General features: G+C 38.4%; 1 protein-coding gene across 1 annotated transcript in view; it reads right to left on the reverse strand.

Annotated features, from left to right (window-relative positions):
• The window catches only part of CFAP20DC (CFAP20 domain containing), a 261,784-nt gene that overhangs the window by 38,144 nt on the left and 201,097 nt on the right, over window positions 1-22,543 (reverse strand). The window contains 3 exon segments of the mRNA XM_034066195.1: window positions 878-1,034; window positions 2,789-2,880; window positions 2,883-2,902. Of these exon segments, the coding sequence (XP_033922086.1) occupies window positions 878-1,034; window positions 2,789-2,880; window positions 2,883-2,902 (269 nt within the window).

Here is a 22,543-nt window from a genome sequence, read left to right on the forward strand (position 1 = left end):
CAGGTGCTCCAAATGGAAGATACTTTTTGTTATACTTGCAATACTGCTAACTATCTCTCCTTCAGAAGCCAGAAGCCTTTTTTCAGGTGTGCGCTTTCAAAGCCACAAAATGAAAATTTGAGTGAAACTGAAGCTGAGCCATACCTGGGGCTCCTCTAAAATAAGAAAGTGTCAGCTGTGCTTTTTCAATTCCTCCTCTATTACCGCAACTATCAGCGAGGAATGAAACTCTCCCTTGGAAAACAGTAATAAAAGATTATGCTGCTAGTCTAGAGACTGGTCAAACTTTGACCAATATCCTGCTCTATTACAAATAAAAGATCTCATTTTTCAGGTCACCACCAATATTACGGTCCCAATGAACAAGGACATGTTAGGATAAAATGACTAAAAATCTCAGAGAGGCATTTATGATAGTTGCATAGTTCTGTTTCTTGTAATACTGTTTTGTTACAGTTTTGTCTTGAATTATTTAAAGAAGCAATCTTTCATCAACTGATAATGTCCAAAAGCTAAGAAAAAACCAGCAAATGATGCTAAGTTTTTCTTTTTCCTTTCAGATACTCTTTTCTTGGCCAAAACCAGATTTCTATCATCATAATATACCCTTATTAAAACAAGCATTCTAGTTGATAGATCTTGCCAGAATTTCTTCAACAAAATACTTCTTAAGGAAGTCAATGTTTAAAACAGAGGAGTACACATACATTTAATTAGCTGCCTAAAGCCCAACACTAGCAGATTCAATATGCTGTGCTACCACTCCAGTTTTCACAAAATCATGCAATCTTTCAAACTGCCAATCTGATGACTAAGAAGCTTTTGATTTTTTAATACAAACAGTTATGATTAAGACTACATAGTAATTATAACACACCATCTTCCTCAGCTGTATCTTGAGGCTTGGATTTTAAAGTGAAGATCTTTCTCAGTTTACAGGTGGCTGAAATACTAATTCCATCCAAAGACTGGAAGGCAGCTCCTCTGAATATTTCACTGGTGAATCCTACCAAGTCAATACACATATTGCACCACTAGAAAAGAGAAGCAATACTCTTTAATAAAACCCAAACACTAATCATTGCAGAAGAGTTTTAGTGGAGAGTTCTCTATAAACAACATCTCTCTTAAGTATTAGGATTCTCACAAGTTGCAATTAACAGTGCACATTTTGATAATAGAAAATATATTGCTATATTTGTACATGCAGCTATTATTTATACAAATCAGTATGCATAACCTAGCAACTGCCAGCCAAACTAGCATATCTACAATATGTTTTGCAGCTAACTTGTAAGAAAGTATATTAACTTAAGGTCTTCTGGGGAAAAGAAGTTCTTATTCGGTATTACTTCATAAGTTAAAGTTACTATAGCTTAAGTGCCCAGGAGGCTAGATCTGGAGATTCTTTGATGATTTGTTTCTGAGATTCATGAAAAAAAAGACCTCTCCAAGGCTTGCACCCCTTCCACACTAAAAAATATCAGGAAAATGTATATTATGACAAGATCTCAGTGTATCATAACATCTTAAAACTACTTCTTGTGTATGCAGAATGTTAAACTATCTATCCAGTCATGAAAGCAGCATACATCTTTTAAGTAAAAGCAATAATAAAACGGCAGATAACCATGTAAAAGAGACATATATGTATTCAGATATACTAAGAAATACAGACCTACTCTTCAAGGTTGTTCAAGCATTAAGGTTATTAAAATATTTTGCCATTAGAACTGATCAGAGCATTTATATGGATCTCTGATTAATGTTATTATCTAAATTAAAATACAAACCTGAAGTTCATATTCTGATTGACTTTAATGCGGTGTATGTTAATGCATACTTTAATCCTGAAACATCTGTGCTAGTCTGACGCCAAGGCCAACTAAATGAAATTATACAGAAGAAAAAATTATTTAATTGTAGTGGATCTTGAACTTCAGGGGCATGATCTGATGTATATTCATTCATAAAAAATTCCTACCAAAAAAAGAACATCAACCAAATTATCACAGCTGCCTCCACCAAAACTACTCTAAAAGAAGTCATAACTTTGGAGTTTTTTCGTAAAATATTCTCTCCAGATCTGCTTAGTATACTACATGGTATGTAGTTTTCTTGGTACATAATTATACTGTAAAATATTTGAACTCTAACTATTCTCATCTCCACATGATTTTCTAAAGCAGTATTTGAGACTTGAGTCTTTACAAGGTTATGTGGTAACCATCAGCTTTTGTATTCTGACAGCTATTATCTTAGGTTGTGCCTGGGTGTGGAAGAGTAGAACAGGGAGAGGATGATGGCTGTGAGCTTGGTTTTATTAGTTTGTCATACACATTGCTTTATATGCACCAAAACCTGGAAGAATCTGAAGCACAGGAAAGTAGCCATAAGCTACACTCTATCTGCAGCTCCAGTGCGCGTAATAAAAGCTCACTACATGGTAAGGTACAGACAAAAAAGAGCACTATAATAAAGAATTATAAGGGACACAGAGAAATTACAGAGGCTAAATAGCGGAAGTAAGGAATAAATACTTCACAAGCAACATTAATCTTGCAAAATGGGAATGAACTCCTAATGTCAGAAGAAGAGTAGAAAAGTAGTAGTATTAAGTGGTTGTGATACTACCCAGTAGAAAGGACATACACATCTGTCTTGAATGAGCAAGAACTGAATTATAAACCAAACAGTAATTTCAATGGGTCTATAAACTCACATAAAATGTTTCTGGTGAAAAACCTGTGCTCAACCACAGTCCAAGAAATATTCCCAAGGTACTTACTATTCTGCACTTCATTGTAAGCAGTGGAATTTTTGCATGCAAAGGGGTTACACACAACTCCTTGTGCACTGTTGATACATACAATCTTCTTTAATATTTCCTAAATCAGTTATCCTATAAAAGAAAAAGCAGGAGAGAACAGAACAGATGTTTGTCAATTCAACTGAATTCAATTCAATGCAGTATCTTTGGCTAAGATATCTTTCTATCATAAGCACATGTGTTTATATGCAGAACCTTTGTGTCAGTGATTGCAAATACAGAATTTGAGTTACTGCTTTTACAAGATGAGTAATAAGATTTCCTTCTCCAATTCAAAATTGGTGGCTATATTCCTGCACATAGAAAATCACTTTACATGCTAATTTTATTTCAACAGTCTACACCCTTTACTAGCTTTCCACAGCCCTTTAGATTACAAAAGAATTCAATTTGTATGAACTGAGAACCCAGTAGCCTTTAATAATCGCACTTGTTTCTGCCCCTTAAGTTTGTGCTATCTTCAGACACACTGTCATACACTAACTAGAAAAACATTATTTGTTTTCTTTTCCTAAAAATGTCTCTGTCATTTTATATAGACTCTTGTCAGCTTAAAGACAGAGACAAAAAAACATTGTCTAATTTAGTTTTCGAGCACACATCTTCAAATGTGAATTATATCATTGAAGATTATTGCTTGCTGTTCAGGTCATCTGACAACGACAGCAAGGACATTTCTAACAGATTCAGACCACAGACATGCTCACAAAGATTAGGGTTTCTTTAAGTCAATAAAGAGGCTCATTTTTATGTCCTGTTTCATTCAAGTCTTGTGAGCAGCTGTACTGATTTTAGCCGGCATAGAGGGAAATTTCTTCAAAGTAATTTATACAGAGCTGTGCTTTAGATTTGTGTTGAAAACTGTTGGTAGCATAAATGTGTTTTCATTATTGCTGAGCAGAGCTTACACAGCATCAAGGCCTTCTCTGCTTCTTATACTGCCCTGCCAGCAAGGAGGCTGGGGGGGTACAAGAAGTGGAACAGGTAGTGAGAGCACTGCTGTGCATGGCTTAGCTGCCTACTGGCGTTAAACCACAACACCAGCACAACCTTGATATTCCCCAGCAGTTCTACCTTATTATACCAGAGACCAGACATTACTTCAGAGGCTGCAATCTGTATGGGGAAGTAATGATTAATTTACCTATTATTTTTGAACAAGACTATTTCTAACACATGCATTCCTCTCTAATTAGCAGCCCCTTTGAGAAGATGACAAATTATTACAATAAACTTTCTGACACTAGTTAGTGTTGTTAGACGTAATCATTATATTTAAATGCTGGCGTTTACTCTGAAATTGTGAGAAAGCCCTGCAGAATTTTTTATTATTGAAAACAGTTTTTCATTAGTAAGGACTATTTGTAGCTTAGGTAATGAAATGTAGCCACCCAAAATCTGCAGACAAACACCCTAAAATCTTTTTAGGTTTCCTTAGGTCAGCTTAGGAGAGCATTAACTCCAGAGCAAGTTACATACTTGAGCTATTTTGGCAGTCTGAGAGTTCAACCAAGGGCAGTACAAAATACATTGAAAGTATGGGAAGATCAAGAAGTTCTACTAGTACACATAATAAAGATACAGGAGCACCTTCTTGTTTCCCCACAATCATTAAAATCATTATGCATACAAACAAAGTCCATCAGCCTTCCAGAACTTCTTGATTCTTTTCTCTCCCCTGGAGACCATCTGATGTTTAACCTATTAATCTTCCTAAGATGGGTGGGCAAATAAAAACACGGTGGAGGAGTCTACTCACTATTTCACTTTGCAAGACTAGCAGTTAGTCTAGTCACATGCACTTCAAAGGCAAAAATTTCACTGGTGTGTCAGGGGAAGAACATTACATACTCATCACTGCTATCATTTGACATACCAGATTTCAGAATCATCTGCACATATTTATGGATGCATGAATATTAACATCAAGCCCTTGGAAAGTTATTTCATCAGAAGACCTCAAAGTGTCTTACATGGTGGACTTGATCCTACTTTTCAAGACTAAGTTCCATTCACCACTTTGCTTCTCATATGCCCTTTGATGGAAAACCTATGGATGTAGTTTTCAGAAATCTCCACTCTGTCTAACCCTTGATAAGAGATCAAGACACTAAAGAACTCTAAAGAACTGAGTAGTGGTTGCCTGAAATCCCTAAATCTCCTCGTTATGTGTAGAGCTGAGCAACTGTCCTTAGGAATCACACAGCTGAAATAACCTGAGCGCTGAAGCACAAATACTATTCCTGCTGAAATTCAAATTGTAATTCTCAATGGAGACTGTTGCTTTAGATGATGCTACAACAGAGAGGTAGGAGCCTAGATTGAAGTTGTGCATATCTCCAAACAACTGGTAATAAAAACTTAAATTCACTTTATAATATTAGTTTAATATGTTTAAATTTTATTTTTATATTTATAGTTTTATCTTTCTGTCTCCTTAAAAATATTAGGTACCTCAGCAATAAAAAGGCCATTAGCAAAGTTACAAAAACAGCTCAGTTACATTCCAAAGTGCAATAATGAACATTTTCATTTAGATAAAAATACACACATTTATATCTGACCCTGTCATGTAAGTCTAAAATAAGATTGTTCTTGTGATGGTATGTGTGCTGTGAAGAAGCAGCAAACCTGAGATATATACCTACAATCAAACCTAAAGAGGTTAAGATTTATGTTAGTAAATACATTTAAAACAACAAAGATACTTATATAGTACATATAAAAGTAGGTGGAACATTTGAAGAACTGGCAAAATTGGATAAAGATGGTCTTAGATTCTGTAAAATAATTTTCTTCCTGGAAGAAGAGTTGGTTTAATTTTCAGATTTCAGCTACATTGCTTCTTGGAAAAGAAACCAAGAGGCTGATGAAGCTCTCTTTTGAAATAATACAGATGACAGGAATTAGACCATTTGAACTCCCACTTGTAAAATGATACAAGAATACTTGTGGTGAAACTCAACTTTTTTCCTGTTATCAAAAAGGACAACCTATGCTAAATGTACAAAGGAAAGAAACATCTGCAGCACACATCTTGATTTTCAAAGATGTACTAAAAAAACTATGTAGGAGTTAAAGTATTTTTATTGTGTCTGTGCTTGAGTATTTATATCTAAGGGTCAGACATGTGATAGAAAAATAACGAGACCATGTTGAGAAAAATCAGGTAGTCAACAGGAAAATCAACCTCATAATATTCCTGTGATCAGCAGGTGTATAACTCTCCCAACTACGATCATTAACTGCATTAATTTCACACTTAACATCTACATTTGCAAACCATTTGAAAGCAAAATTACCTTCCAATTCCATTTTCAATTTTTATACCTTTAACTTTGATTATTCTCCTCACAATGGTAAATATACCGAGATTGCAAGTAAATGGTGACAACTACCCAAGAGTACAAACTCATCTTCTCAGATTACCTATTCACTTTGCTTCTGTTCACCATTTGCTAATGTTCAATTCAATGCTTAAAACAAACTTAGAAAAAACGACACTGGACTGCTAAAGGGATGCTTCATTTATCAGGCTCACTTGCTCTTAAAATGGAAGTATTTGTCTCTTTTTAAATGACTAAAACTAGTTTACCAAACATGAAAGCAGGTGTTTCATTGATGTTGTTAAGCAAAGGGCAACTCCCACACAATTTGTTATCAATGGAAATCTCTTTGCATCCCGGTCAAAATCCAGATAAAATATTCTGCTAATGCTTAACTATTAGTATGCTAGTATATTAATGGACTTAGCAACTGTAGTGCTATTGTCTCCTGAAGTAGTATGTGCTTCAGAAACATTAGATAATATCATCACCATCTCTAGTTTAAGATAGGAAACCAAAGAAATAGCAATGGTCAGCTGATTTGTCATGATTACAGATTTTTATTTTCTTTTTGGATATCTGCTTCCTTAATTGCCACCCATCCTGTGGTAGCACTCTAATGAAAGTGCTGACTACAAGAGTTATTATCAAATGCTTACTTTAACATCTATGTTAATCTCCTTTGCAAGTTAAGGCATTTAACATAACCTAATACATTTAAGAATGTTTCTGTATTTCACTCCTGCTTCACAAATAATTCAAGGAGCCTCATGCTACTAAAAATCAGAATTTCAAATAATCCCACCAGCTACATCTGTTAAATAATGTTTACCTTCAGTTGCTATCTAAAATCTTCAAACAGTCAGAAGTAAGACAGAATTAGCATCTCTGTCCTCCTTCTAATTTTAAAAGGTTGGTCTAAGTTTTGCAAGATTAATTTTATTGTTCTGTATCTGAAAACATTATAGGTCTTCAGATTAATATGAATAATTTATCATATCTCTGTCATCAAAGCTAAAATGATGACTAATTATGATAGCATGTAGTTCACAAATTCAAGCTATTACGGTGACTATGAATAAATTAGCTATGCATGTAAAATCCAGTATGTGCTGGTTATCAAAAACTGGAAAGTAATAAACTTGTATTTACAGAAGCAACTGATGGAAAAAAGGAAATACAGTACAACTATCTCTATTCTGCAGCACTGCTCACAAGCCTTGCAATAAATTTTCTTATCAACAACTACTTTAGGAACACAAACATTTTAAGACCCTTCCCCCTGCAGATTCTTGTATACATAACTAGTTAAACTTTGACAGAAAACTTCTTAAACCTTATCAGGTATGTTCCAGAATTTGAAACTCCACAGTATTCCTATTTATTCAATAAATCAAAAGCATCTCTGTGTTATAAACCCACTAAGCATCCATGTATGATAAAAAACATCACTCCTCACAGAGTAAAAAGGAGCTACAACTGTGGTTTCAGAGTATGTTAATTCTGAGATGTCATTCCAAAGAGACTTAGGAAAATGACAGTTTTTCAAAACAATGCCTACCAACTGTGATTATTCCCAAGATTTCTGAAAATTCTTCTGCCTTGCAAAATTTACATGTGAACAAAAAGCAAGCACCTGCCTTAATTAGGATGAATTAAAAAAAAATAAAAACCAACTCCCTAAACTAAATTAGATATAAAAAACAAAGTCATAACTTTAAATTACAGACTAAACCCTGTACATGGGGAGGAATAATCCCATGTGCCAAAAGGGTCTGAAGGTGGATTGTCTGGAAAGCAGCTTTGTACAAAATGACCTCAGGGTCCTGGTCACTGGAGAACAAGCTGACCATGAGCCAGCAAAGCACATCTCCAGCATAGAAGATCAAGAGCATCCTGTGCTACACAAGGAAAAGCAGTGTCAGCAAGCCCAGAGCAGCAACCCTTCCTCATTACTCAGCCCTGGTAAGATTACAGCAGGAGCACTGGGTCCAGTACTCAGCTCCATGACAGAGGAGACACAGGCATACTGGTGCAAGCCCAGTGCAGGATAATGCACATTAAGAGACTAGAACATCTGACTTAGGAGAGGTTGAGGGAGCTGAACAGGGAGGTTCAGTTTAGCCTTGAGAAGGTTCAAGGGGATTTCACTAATGTGTATAAATCCCTGATGGGAGGAAGACTGAGCCAGACTCTCCTCAGCAGTATTGAAAGAATGGGTAAGAGGAAATGTGCATAAATTGAAATATTCTCTGGTGAAGATATGTGTTAAATAATTCCTCCTTCAAAGATTCTATCGATGTTCAGAATCTAAATTCATGCCACATTAATTATGCCACATTAATCATGCCACAGAGGAATGTACAATTTTACCAACAAGACGTAGGTTATAAATACCCACTCACTCACAAACCATCAAGACACCTGCATTGATTGTTACAAATCCAATGAGAAATTCTAATAAATTAGTCAATTCACACTAGCATATTTGTTAAAATAACAAAATATTCCATGATAACTCTACTTGCACAAAGGCACAGAAGATAACAGAACTATCCAGCAACATCAAATAGCACACCATCCTGACTTGATGAAATAGATTATTCACATTATAATGAAGACCACAGGGTTTCCAATGGCCTAATGTTTCTTTTGTTAATACAAATCTTAGTTGTTCTGCTGGTTACAGAACTGAGTTGTGCTGGTTATTAACAACTGGTGCCACTAGGGGCGGAAATGATGTCCAAGACTGACAATAACCCAAGCTCCCATTCATGATTTTCAGTTTCTGTCTTCAAAGGAATGTCAGTATTTAAAACATTCAAGAAATAACAATCTCATTAGGTTAATTCCTTATTGACTTGATAAGTCCCTGTGCCTTAATGCAAAGTCTGCTACCACAATTAATGGCTACAAACAGGCACTAAGTATTGAAGGAAATTTTATGCATCTTACAGTAACTCACTGGAAAAGTTTCACAGTAACTCACTGGAAAAGTCTCGTCCCAGTGGCACAAAAAAAAATGAAATGTCAGAAATCACTGGATCAGTCCCAGTAAAATTGGGGGGTGGGGGAATCAATCAGTGTGCTGTATGTGTGCAGATGCCCATTTCACCATCAAGCATTTCAATTTTGTACCATACAGCTATGCTCCTGCAATGCTCCTTCCCAAGGTTCACACAACATATGAACACGACAAAAACCTGAGGAAAACCAATTCAAGCTGCAAGACAACTGTTGTTTTTACAAGTCCCATCTGTGGCTTTGGTAGAATTCTCATGAAAATAAAAGGCAACATTTTTTTTATTTATTCTTTTTTTTTACTTACGGTTCTTGTGTTCCAAGAGCACCAAATCTGCCATATGAATTTAAAATGAAGTAACACTTTCTCACCAAATTATATTATAGTCGTATCAAACTTGTGCCCATGTTTGTGACAACATACATGTTATTAAACAACTTCAGAACACTGGGTACAAATGCAGTTCAGATCATGACAACAATGCTCAGTGGAGGCTCCTGACTTTAGAACAAAAGCAAAGGAGCTTAACTGAGGGAACAAACACAAGAAGTCTTTCGGGATTCAGGTAGCTTCCATCAAGGAAAAACTAATAGTACAAAGCTGTCTGAATTCAACCATACATTGTCTCCTTAGTTATTCCATCAGGGAGGGGATGGACTTCGAACTCCATAGCAACATCTGCTCCTTAAACAGAGGACCTTCTTCTCTGGTGGGTCAAGTAACACTAAAATTACAAATTATATTTGTATATGTAACATCTTTTACTTTGGAAGACATTCCAGAGTCCGAGGATTCCAGGTGAGAGAAAACAAGAGACAAACAGAGAGCTCACAACTAGTTTATTAATATAGGAAAAATACAGAAATAGTAAAGGATACAGTAAAGGATACTTCTGATGTTTGGTTATCTTACCAAACCCAAGGACCCTGGGAAGACAATCATGAAACCAAACTCATCATCGCAGTGCGAGGTGCAGGCTCAACCTTAGTGGGTGTCCCCACAGAGGCAACATTGACCTGGGTGGCATGAGGTACTGCCTCCCCTGCATCGCACGAGGCTCTGGCTTTTATACTGACAAAAATGTACACTTATTCCAACACAAGGGGCCAGTCTACATTGGAAGAACGGGCTAGCAATACCTGGAAAGGTCTCCAAGGATCGAGACTTTTCCAGGTAGCTCTAAAGCAGAACTTTCTGGGTAGGAACCAAAGCAGGACTTTCCGGGGAACAGTCAAAGCAGACAAAAAATACTTTTCTATCTTTGTGTGTTTCACCATGGACCGTTATCTATTGACCCTGACATAGAAGAGTACTCAAAGATTACAGTACAAATGGGTGATTGTACACTTGATATTCTTGAGGTACATACACCCCAAGAGACAAAGAGACTGAAGGGTGACAGATGGAAATTTGACTATATTATTGTAGCATTAGCTAAATTTAAGACTATTCTTAGCAGTGATAATCGACAACACTAATTCTCAATCCTCATTTTAGGATGTAATAGTTTATGGTAACATTGGCAATAAGAAAAGTTGTATTTCTCAGAAAGATGCACTGAACTAGTATTTATTATAATTAAGGTAACAGTAAACCTGTTTTCAAAAAAGTAAAATGAGATAGGGGAGAGGAACCTATTTCATATTCTATAATGCCAACAGAACCACTGACTGAAGTGCTGAAGGCAGTGAGACATTTGCCAGACATCAGTTTGTAGCAGGATCAGGTACAGAAGTGAACCCAGCAGCACTAGGACAGCATGTATCAACAAGGATCTTCGCTACAGCCATTACTTCAATTTCTATACCTCTTACTTCTTTGCATCCAACTATCTAAAAAGTTAATAAAAAACACTTTGCTAATATTGAATTATGCCCAAAGTAAGGGAGAATAGAGCAAGTTTAATATTACAAGACTGATTTAATAATCAGAACAACATCACAGACATTAAATTCTTCGATGCTTACATCTTTGTCTAGTTTCCTTTGGTAGCTGCATTTTGTAGTCTTGACTGTTTCCTTCAAGTACAAAAACAAAGCCTTTTACTTCTTTATCATATTCCTACAGAAAGGAGCAATAACCAAACATAAGCATCGTGACAGAATTCTTCTCCTCACAATCAACCACACCACTATCATGCAAAGCTGAATTTTTTTACATCACAAATGGCAGATAGCACTGCAAGTATGATAGGAGTTCAAATATGATGGTAATCTATTTTAATGGATTATGTGCTTTACTTGCATGGTTTATGAACAAATAATGCTGGTAAACAGGACTCATGATCCAATGGGCCCAACTCAACCCATTAGGTAGCAGAACAGCAAAATTAATTCCTAAATATTTAAACTATAAAACTATGTTGCAACCAACCTAGTCTGCAAACAGGCACAAAGAACTAATTTAAACAGTCATTGAGTCTGTCATAATGACAGAACTGCAAGTGACAACTACACTATCAAGTCAAAGCCCTCATTACCTTCTAATTTTAATCTTCATTCACATTTTTTTGTTTTCTACTCCTTTTATAAGTTTCTCTGAAAAATGTACTTTCATATAGCTGACGGGATTGCCAGAAATCTCCCATTTTGCTCTTGGGTTCTTGCTTTGAGCACTGAATATTTCAACAAATGGGCCACTGTGGAGACAGTGTTCTCACAGGAAAATGGATATTTGGTACATGAGCTCTGAATAACTCCGAGGGATACAACAAGGCCGTGGGAGGCCCGAGGAAGCTTAAGCAAGCAAGATAAGAAGAAGCTGCAATTCACTGAGTTATGAGAACTGTGGACTGTTGGCAAGCTTTCAAGGTCAAGTTCTCACACCTGTGCTTAACCAATTATACATTATTATAAGAGTCTTCAAGGCAAGTATCCAATCATGATTTGCCAAATTGCTGTAGGTGTGTAAGCAATAGCATATAAGGAGTTAATGCTTTGCAATAAATGGCTTTTTGTCTGATCATACTGGTCTCTGACTGAGTCCATTCCACGGCAGGCCACCCTAGGAAATGGTGATGAAATGGTTTAAGGATACACCATCCAACCACATGTTCAGAACTGAATCATCAATGGCCAAGATGAGTAGGTAAGAACAATCCCTCCCTACATGAGGCTGTTACCACAGACAGTATTACTGACCAGTCAGACAGCAGAACATTAATAACAGCTTCTTGACTACCACAACATAGCAGTTAAAATAGTCAATATTTGGCTTTAATGGAGAAGCAGAACATAAAATTGAAGGAATAACATGCAATGATTTACATTTTATGTCAATCCTTAAAAAGCAAAATTACAATAATTTTTTGTTTTGAGATTAGTAATTTATATTTGCACATGGTTAATTTATACAATTCACCAAATGAGGTGAGTTTTAAAACTTAATGCTAAAAAATAAGCTATTGCAGGTGGAATGTTTTGTCTGATTTCCTATGAACTTTATGCAATGTGATTACACATGTATTTTAAAGACATTTCCCAGTAACTTCTCTACTAGCTACCAAATTCCAGCCTGATTTGACCAGTCTGGGAAACTCACAAAAATTTACTGTCTTTACTGGGCCAACTTATGTGCCCGCATAGTAAATCTGACCCTACCAGTATTACCATAAAAAGGGCTGTACTCATGCTGTACTCTTCACAAGACATCAGATCGTTAATAGTGGAAAAAGATTCTGAATGCCCCTGCCAGGTGAGAACTCCTTACACAGAGCGTGTGCACTATTAGACATCAAAGAACCTAACCCCATGCTCTTGGGGGATGTAGGCTTTATCACGTCTCCGTAGGGAATTATTTGCTTCAATATTTTTCCCATTTGATGTCACATTTCTGGTGACACCTGATGTACTCAGCCTACAGTTTGCTAAGCATTTTCTCAGCAGCATGGTTGATCTAATCAATCATTACAACTCTGCTGCTCTCTTCTCATTCTTAGTTGCCTGCACTCCCTGATTGTTTCTGCTCAGCTGTCCAAACAATTGCCCACAAGTCAGAATGAACAAGAGGGGTGAGCAGTCTTGCCAGCAAAATAAATGCCTTCATAGAACATCAACTCTGCACCATGTATGAATTAGGCATTTTCCTCTGCTCACCCACACCTGGCATCTTCCATTCACATGGCTAATCTCAGTGATCAGACTAAGTTCTAAGGAGATTCAAAATGGCATTCCAGAAACTGCACTCATAAAATATTTTCAAAATTGATAATGGATAAAGATAAGTGGCTTTTTCTCCCATATTTACAAATACCTTTTGTTAATACTCAGCCCTTGAGTAGGCCCTCAGCTGAGGTTAAACTTACCGAACAGGACATAAAAAACTACCAGACATCGCATGAGAAAAAGTTCCTTATTGCCACGGTGGATGGCTGGACCTCATGGGTGGCCAAGGGGGAGTTAAGCAAGTAACTGTCAAACTCCACAGTCAACTGGAGGGGAGTATGGAGCATCTTTTGGGTACCACAATCCTGCAAAGCTGACACCACCAAGGCAATGAAACAAACAAAAAAAAAAAACTATATAAAGCTGAGAAAGCCTACGTAACAGCATCAGAAATACCCATTTCTGGTACAGACATAGAACATCGGGGAACAGTGGGGAAAAGAACAATTACGTGTGGGTTGCTCTCTTAGAAGGGCACTTTTAAGTATAGAAAAAGGGAGAAAAGGAGGGAAAGCATGGTGTCATGGTTTAAACCAAGTCTGCATAGCTCGTTCACTCACTCCCCCCCTTGGTCCCCCAACTCCCAGAGAGTTAGGAAGGAGAATCCAAAGAATGTAGCCCCCACGGGTTGAGATAAGAACAGTTTAATAGCTAAGGTACAACACAAACCACTACTGCTACTACTACCACAAATAATAATGATAAAGCAAGTAACAAGTGAAGAGAATACAATACCTCACCAGCCACCAACCCATAACTCACCCAACCCTGCCCAACCGATACCTCCTCCATCCCCCCAGAGCTCCAGCCCTTCCAGGTCTCTCCCGGTTACCTCCTGTGTATGATGTGCTATGGTATGGAATACCTCTTTGGCTAGCCTGGGTCAGGTGTTCTGTCTCTCCTTCCTCCCGGCCTCCCCTCCTCCCTGGCAGAGCATGAGCTCAGAAAAGGCCTTGGACAAACCAAACATTTGAGCAATACCTCAAAACATACGTGCTATCAGCAACCGTTCCCAGCCCGAAAGTCAAAACACAGCACTGCACCAGCTACCAAGAAGGAGAGAAATGACTGCTACTGCTCAAACCAGGACACATCATGAAAAGGAAGGCCAGGAAAAGTAAAAAGGACAATAAGATCTGTGAATCAAATGAAGCAATGAGTGTTGTTACAACCCTGTGCTGGACCAAGAGAATTAACCAACCCCCATTTTCTGACTACACCTGAAATGTTGGGCTTGCTCCCATGAGAGGGTGGGAGCAGACAGTGGGCCTCCCGTGGCCCCTGAGGGTAAAGACAGACAAAAAGTTACGGGTCACAGCATGTTAAGTGTCCATGCTAGCCCTGACAGCATCAGCAGCTACCTCCTATTTTATAACATTGTTAGAAAAAATACTGAGTACACATTCAAAAATATTTTTCTAATCTGAACTTTTTGCCCACCCCACTTCCCCCAACTAAGCCAAATTTAACTGAGTTCTCCCAGAGATTAAATGAAAAAGGGTAATAAAAACCTATTTGTTTTACCTGATACTGATATTTGAACATTTTCCAGTTTTCACAGGCAAAAAAATTATTTCAAGCTTCTCGGACAGTAATGTCTTAAAGTTGTCTGTATATAAAATTAAAATGGAAACCAGATCAGATACTAGAAATTTACCTCAGGCTGTTTCCTGAAACACCAATTCAGTTTAAAATTTTTGATTATAAGGAAAGGGAAATTTAGAAACCATGACATTTGTAACAGGCCTATCAAAAAATGTAATTAGTATGTTGATCTTATTACTTTCATACTGCCGCTGCACATCGAATGTTGCATGATTCTGTATTTTGGACAAGTTTCCATAAAAATCTCCAACTTGTTCAATTAGCATAATTGGGTTTTTAAGAATGACATCAACAGCTATATTGAACTATTCTAAATAATGAACTAGATGTTTTAGAAATGCCTTTTAAATAACGTACTTCTAACACTTGTATTATTTATATATACATATATATTCATTTTACATACAGAGCAATCATTCTGGAAAGCACCACCATTTGTTCATTTTTTTGTCTGCAGCCTTATCTTTGCTATTATCTACAGCCTTTAAACAAGCCACAACTACTGAAAAGTACATGATTCATGCCTTAGAAATAGTGGCACCTTGGAGCTAATCTCAGAGTGACCTACTGCTTTGATTCACTTGGCCAGAACTACATGTGAAGGACCAGTAGTGCAAGAGAGGCAGAAGAGAGGCCCTCCAACAGCATATATTTACAATGAGTATTGCTGTTAACTGTCAGTGATGTACTTCTATAACTAAGGATTTCAGGATTGAAAGGTAAAGCTACTTAGCAAGTTAGACAGCTACAGTATTTGTAGACACCGCTGTAGTCAGAATTACACATAAGACATATCATGTAATACTTTTTTTTCACTGTGTTCTTATAAAGTATACATGGCTTTCATAGGAGCCAGTCCACTAATGGCAAATCACACAGGGTTCTAAAGGAAGATGCAAACAGCTCTGCATTCAGCACATGAGTGGAAGTCACCTTAATATATTAACTTGGGTTCAACACTATGCTAATATACTTTGACTCTCAGCAGTGCTTATTAGCTCTGGCTTCACATCACTAGCTTATCTCCACTGTATTGTATGGAGATAGTTCTCAGCTGGCTCAGAGCACATAAAGAACATATATATGAAGACACACACCTTTATCACAAAACACCTTCTGCTACTAATTAAATCTTTTTAAGTGGAAGAAGCAAGTGTCTGAACCGAAAAGTTCTCGTTTGAATTATGTTTAAGATAGTAAAGATAATCAAATAATTACGACTTCCATTAACAGATCACAGAAAGGGTTGAGCATACATGAAGAGGTAACATCTAGGAAGTATACGGTAGTAGAAAAATATAAAACTGTGCAAATCAAGGACTATAAACCTCATACCATCACTAGGAGTCCTCAAATTATCAACTAAAGTTCTTTTTTACAAAATGGCTTGATATTTGTCAGCAACATAGTTGGTTTTTAAACTGACATACAGGAAGTGAGTTTATTTACTAATTTGCAAAAGGTATTTTATACAGACTCAGGAAACTGATGATCCTTGTAACTTTCAAGTTCATAACAAGCTGGCTCTTGTTGAAAGGGAAACTAGACCCAAGGTTTGTAAACTTTTTGTTGGGACAATTCAGTCATACTAAGCTGATTACTGTAAACTTTGTCAGTTTGTCTTTCATAAAGACAGGAACTATTGCAAATGCCGCTGCAATACATACTTGCTTATATATTGCTTACTTGTAACTTTGCAATTTTCATTAAGTTAACTACAAATGCGGACTAGAAATTACCTTTGTTATTAAGATTGGTAGCTGCTAAAAGCATTCAGTGAATGACATTTCTCATATAAGCACTAGATAACATTAAGAAGTGCTTTCATTATGTATCAAGTAGTATTGTCTTTATAGTAACCTGTAATTAAAACCAAAAGAGAACAGCCTGGAAAACTGATAGTTGCAGTATTTTTCGTCTTTCCTCCTCCAGAAATTCTAAAAATCAACCGTGCTTAAAATCCAGTGGGATGTTTTAGAAAAACCAACAGCATCTTTTTGCGTATTTGTCAAATAAATAGACATATTTATAGAATGCCATGTAAAAGCAGTTTACTGGTTTTTCAGTCACAGATCAAACTTATTTTCTTATTGAACCACATACTTTGGTACATCTCCCCAACTGAAAATACAAGCTTAAAGTGTCAGCCAATGACAGACCAAAAATGTAGCTTCTAAAGCTAAGTGACAACAAATGCTATCTATCTTTAGAAAAAGAGATTCCTATCAGGATTTATCTTGTAAGGTCTGGATTTGTGCACTGACTTTAAAAATCATTAGTTTCACAATGCTTCCTGCACCAAAAATAAAGTGGCAGCAGTCCAAAGGGCCCTCTGGTCTTTCCATTCACACAAAACACTTCAGACCCTGCAAAAAAAATCTCCATCCTATGACTTATTCCTATGTGTATTTTGTTGCTTTAAACTAGAATGTTTCATTCAAGTATTTCAATAATATTTTGTGTTCATGTAGGCCCAGGATTCAAACAGTTACAAGCAAAAGAGCATTTCACAAATAGTAAATAGAGACAGACCTTCATGCTTCTTTAAATTATCTAACACTGCCCTAACCCCAAGAGAGGGAGAAATGGACAAACCCATACAGGCTTACAAACCTTCACAATCAGAGTTAGCCCATTTTAAATTAAGAGACTTAACTTACATAAGTATATGAATACATTTTTATCATCAACATCCCAGTGTTGAAGCTGTGTTTATTTAAGATTTTCTATTCCAAAGTCAAAAGTGTGAAGCACCATAAAGTGAATTTGCTACTACTACTTATTTGCATTGAAAAATTACACAAACGCACCTGTTTTTGGCAGGGAACATATGCTTAGATCCAGGACTGTTAATACATATAACTCACCATCACAGGCCCAAAGCCAGTGTTGATTTATGATAGGCTGGGACACACCAGGGAAAGCACTTTATCACTGATGAAGGGTTTTAGTATCTTCCAGACAAATGAATTCCACATAAGGAATATTTAAAGCTGAGTTTGTAATACCACTACATATTTTCTCAAAATACAGTGGGCAAAAAGACCATTAATAAGCTATACTGCGATTACTGGCGTTCCTATGTGAAAAGCAGCACAGTCGGCCCGTACACACAACTCGCAGAATTAAGAAGACAATAACAAAACTCCAGGTCTCCTCTTCCATAAAACGCCGATCACAAAACGTTTTGACACAAAATCCATGATTCAAGCCCTGGCGATCCCACAGACCCGTTTCCGTGCGCCACGGCACCGGCACCCAGAGTCGGACCGGCTCCACCACGGACAAGGGCCCAGGGAACTCTGGTCCCACGAGTCTCACCTGCGGAGCGGGCGGGCCCAGCGCTGGATGTACGGCAAAGGGGAGAGCGCCTGGGCCGTGGGAGCCGTTTCAAATGGCGGCCACCGGAGCGTGGCTCGACCTGTGTGTAGCTTGGCTGCCGCTGCCTGTGTGTAGCCGGGTCCTTTCCGGTTAACTCGTGTTCTTCAGCGGTGGTGCTGCAGAGGGGTGACGGGCTCCTGGCTGTGGCCTCCCTGTCCAGCACCAAGTGAATAAAACCTGGCCACAGCTGGCGCAGGAGGCAGCGCTGGCCTCCTGACAGAGTCTCCCTCAGGGCACCCAAGGAAGAGGGTGGCGGTGTGAAATGGCGCTGTGGCACCCAGGCCTGTGCAGAGTCACGGAGAACTCAGCTCCTGAGGGAAGTCTGACATTTATTTCATCTTCATTGTGTAAAGTGGGTTTGGTTTTTCAGTGGGAAGCTATGAGCCAGAGCAGCCACATCCAAGTCATTGGTTTTTAAGGAATTAGAATGGACTTGCAGGTCTGGTGTTCTTGTCTCAGAGAAGGAAATGAAGACAGCCCCGTTAGTTTAACATCACTGTCAAGAACAAGCAAACACCTCCTGGTAGCTTCAAAAAACTTTGGGAAGAAGGTCATGGGGAGCCAGTTTAATCCTGGTCTTTGTAATGAGATACCAGTCAAAGAAGATTTTTCCTTGAAGTGACTGCATTTTCAATCATGACATTTCTTCATGAAACTTTATAGCTTTTTCACAAAAACAAAACAAAACCCGAACAAAAGTAATGGAATACCTTTTTCTCCCTCAAAGTGCATGTTAATGTTTCCACAAAGAGCCCATCAGAGCATGATGAAATACATGAACTGAAAGTGCGGAGCCACTGATGGGCTCTGCAGTATCTCAGGCCACCATCACCCTGTTCAACTTCCTTGCTTTTGCTCCTGAAAGGAGCCTTGCTTTTGCCAAGGAAGGGAATGAGTTAAATCAATTATAAGATGTATTTAGCGTTCTCATTTTACCTTGGGATCTTCAAAGAAATCACAGCCAGTGTGGCTCTATCACACACTGGGTTACACTGATTAGAGTTCTGAGGTGCTGGAGAGAAGAAATACAATAGTGCTAAAACTGAGCTATAGGTTATTAAATAACAACAGTTAATAGAACAAGGACAAAAGAGAGATGATGATAACAAAAGAAAGGTTAAAAAGCTATTGGGGAGTTCTGTAGCCAACAGAAACTACATACAGTTCATTATATGTGGTTTCACCTGATCTTATCTTGAAACTGTGTAGATACAGAGTTATGTGTAAAAGCCCAAATTCTTCGTGGCAGGGATTATGCCAAGGCTCGAGGAAGTGAAACATTCTAGTTAAAAGTTGAGATTCAAGCTGAAGAGCCTGAAGTTGTCAAGGCATATGAAGCAGCCAGTTGTGAGTGTAACATGTGGAAGCAGCTGCTTGACAGCTCAGGGCAAAATGGGGCTGCCCAAGTCCCCTCTGCCAGCTACCAGAGAAAAGTGGTTTTCGACATACTGTGAGGTGATTTTATTTTCCCTCAGTTTTTTCTAGTTTTGCAGGAAAAAAAAAAACAAAACATATCATGTTTTGTAGACGCTATGACATCAGAAATTGCAGGTAGTGTAAGACTAGCAAGGAACCTTGTGCCACTGAATTGGGCCCACCTGGGCCTGAGCCCATCATACTTCCAAGGTCTGGTTTATTATATTAATGTACTACCATATTATGTATGGTAATAAAACATTTTAGGCCACTGTAGCGTGTACACCCAGGCATCCTATGTCATTTTCCGTAGATCCTTCTTGCCATTCCTGACTTACAGGGAAGGGAGACATGGCGTGCCTTGCTGCCTGCTTTCCTTCACTTGGTAACAGCTGCCATGGAGCTCAGGCATATTTTCCCCAGTGCCAAGCCAATTTTAATTTCCTCTGAGCATTCCTCCTCAGCCAGTGACCTTCCTGTGAGTGTGTTTGCCAAGATCATGTCATGTGGGGTAATTTAACTGCATGGTCACCATTGTATCCACTACCCGTTGTGGATCTCTGAAGATTTTCCAGCAGAATGTTTCCTCCTTCAGCCATGCATGCCTGAACTTTGACCTTTGTCTCATTTTTGTTTGTACCTTGGTCTTCTCATACAAATGCTGTTCAAATAAATAAAATGGAATTTGTTACTTACCCTGTCTGTCCCTATTTGATCTTGTACAAAAGAATAACTTATCCGGGAGATGCATATAATCTCTGCATCAGCTGAAGGCTTTTCTTTCAGAAGGATGGAGTATCACCTTTGAATCAGAAAACACAGCACTTCGGAGATGGCAGTTCTTGGGTAAACATGTTAAAATTGAGAGTCAGCTCACAACCTATTTTGCTAAGCCCCACAAATAAATACTTCCTCTTAGAGATTCTGTGAGAATCCTTATTAGACCATTTTGGCACTTGGCAATTGCCCCTGGGCATGGCGGTTATGTGCTTCACATGAGATTCATATTCAGCCTTTAAGAAGTTATTTCATTTTGCAATAAATAAGGTTATATGAGTGATGATGATAGAAGGACAGCAGAAAACAGTCACCTTGCAGCCCTGGCCATCAAGCTCCAGGGGTTCAAGCACTCCAGACCTACAGGTCAGGCTGGAAATAAATACTTGTCATCAGAGCATGTGTTGGCCACCCTTCTGCCAAGCCCAGGGTATATCTGTACACAACAAACCATCACAACTGCCAAGACAGAGCGAGAAACACAGGGCAGTAGCAGCAGAGGGGGTGACATTATGCAAAGCATCACCTGAACACAGACTGGGCTTAGTGGAAGACAAAATTTGATGGGAACTTTCTGTATCACAAAGCTGACAACCTTCCTAGGAGACTGAGCAGTGGAAGACCAAAATGAGGACACAAACTCAAAAAAGCATTAGGCAACGTGCACAGGGCAAAGAATTTGACAGTATGATCAATTATGATGAAAACGGAAGACTAGAAATAGCTCAGAGAGGCCAGGAAATATCATTGGGGTGGGGGGCAGTAAGCAGCAAGACAGAAAAAAAATCAGGTTTCTCTATACAAACCCAACCTGGGTCCCTCATTCGAGCTCTGCTTGGGTTTTTCACCCTTTAGGCTTTGCAGATAGCTGACACTATGCTCTAACTGTAACAAGCCCAAACCATTCCTCCTAATGACACTGGTATTCAGATTTATACTGTGTAGCGAGTTGGAGTCAAAAGAGTTGTGCAGTAGGCACCCTGCGGCACTCCAGCCACCACGATTCAGTGCATGTGCAGCACCAAGAAAAACCCAGCAGGCACAGAAGAGTTGCCCAAGTTATTTCCTATTCTCTGTCTAGCAATAAAGACATTTACACTGGGTGGTAACTCTTAGCAGAGGCTGACTTTTTTAAGTCAATTGCTGCATAAATGATACTTTTTGAGTTTGTTTCTTTTAATTCAGGTTCTCGGTAGCATGTTCAAATGTCAGAGAACATTGTATTGTTATCTTTTATCTCCTTTGTGAGCAGAAATCTTCTTGAAGAGGTATAAGAATTACAAGTTTGGGAGGAAAGACTGGGCTCTCCCAGGGTCTACTTTATAAATGCAACAGAATACAATAAAAACGGTAGATGCAAAAAGCCCCACTGGCTTTGTTCTCACTGGACAGTTTCAATTTCTATAGTATTTTTTAAAGATACATTCTGCCTGCAATGTAATGGTTACTGGACTGGGGAGATCCAGCAGCAGCACAAAGCCAGGATTTCGTCAGCTGCAAGCACAGGGAAGTTGGTGGAGTGGGTTGGGAGATCTCTAATTAATCAGCTACTACTGTAGGCAAGTAAAAATAACAGGAGAGCTGAATTAGTACATTACTCACCCTCCACTGCCTTGCTGTCCCAAGGTGGAGTGCCAGACCCCCACAGCAGGCAGGGTTCTGGGGCTTCACACAGCTCAGACTGGCAGCCACAGGCACTTTAGCATAAACTAGATTCAGGCAGACCACAGTCAATATCTTTGGCTCAGACTGAAAATCCAAAGTCTGTGCAACAGCTCCTGAAGGCATGAGAGCTATTATATTGCTCTAAGCTACTACCATATACAGCCACTGGGTTTACCTGTTTAGTCACACTTCTTTACTCATCTGAGCAAGGTGGCAATTCATATCGCTATACCTGTACTCAGAAGCTACAACCAGAAGGCTTTTCTGTTTTTCTGCAAGACGTGTGTACATGCTGTCTTTCTAATAGTGTTATAGCTGGAAACCGTATCCCCACCTAACATCTGTAGCAAGGGAGGAT

Source organism: Melopsittacus undulatus, chromosome 9 (assembly GCF_012275295.1).
Source record: "Melopsittacus undulatus isolate bMelUnd1 chromosome 9, bMelUnd1.mat.Z, whole genome shotgun sequence".
In the NCBI taxonomy this organism is placed as follows: domain Eukaryota; kingdom Metazoa; phylum Chordata; class Aves; order Psittaciformes; family Psittaculidae; genus Melopsittacus; species Melopsittacus undulatus.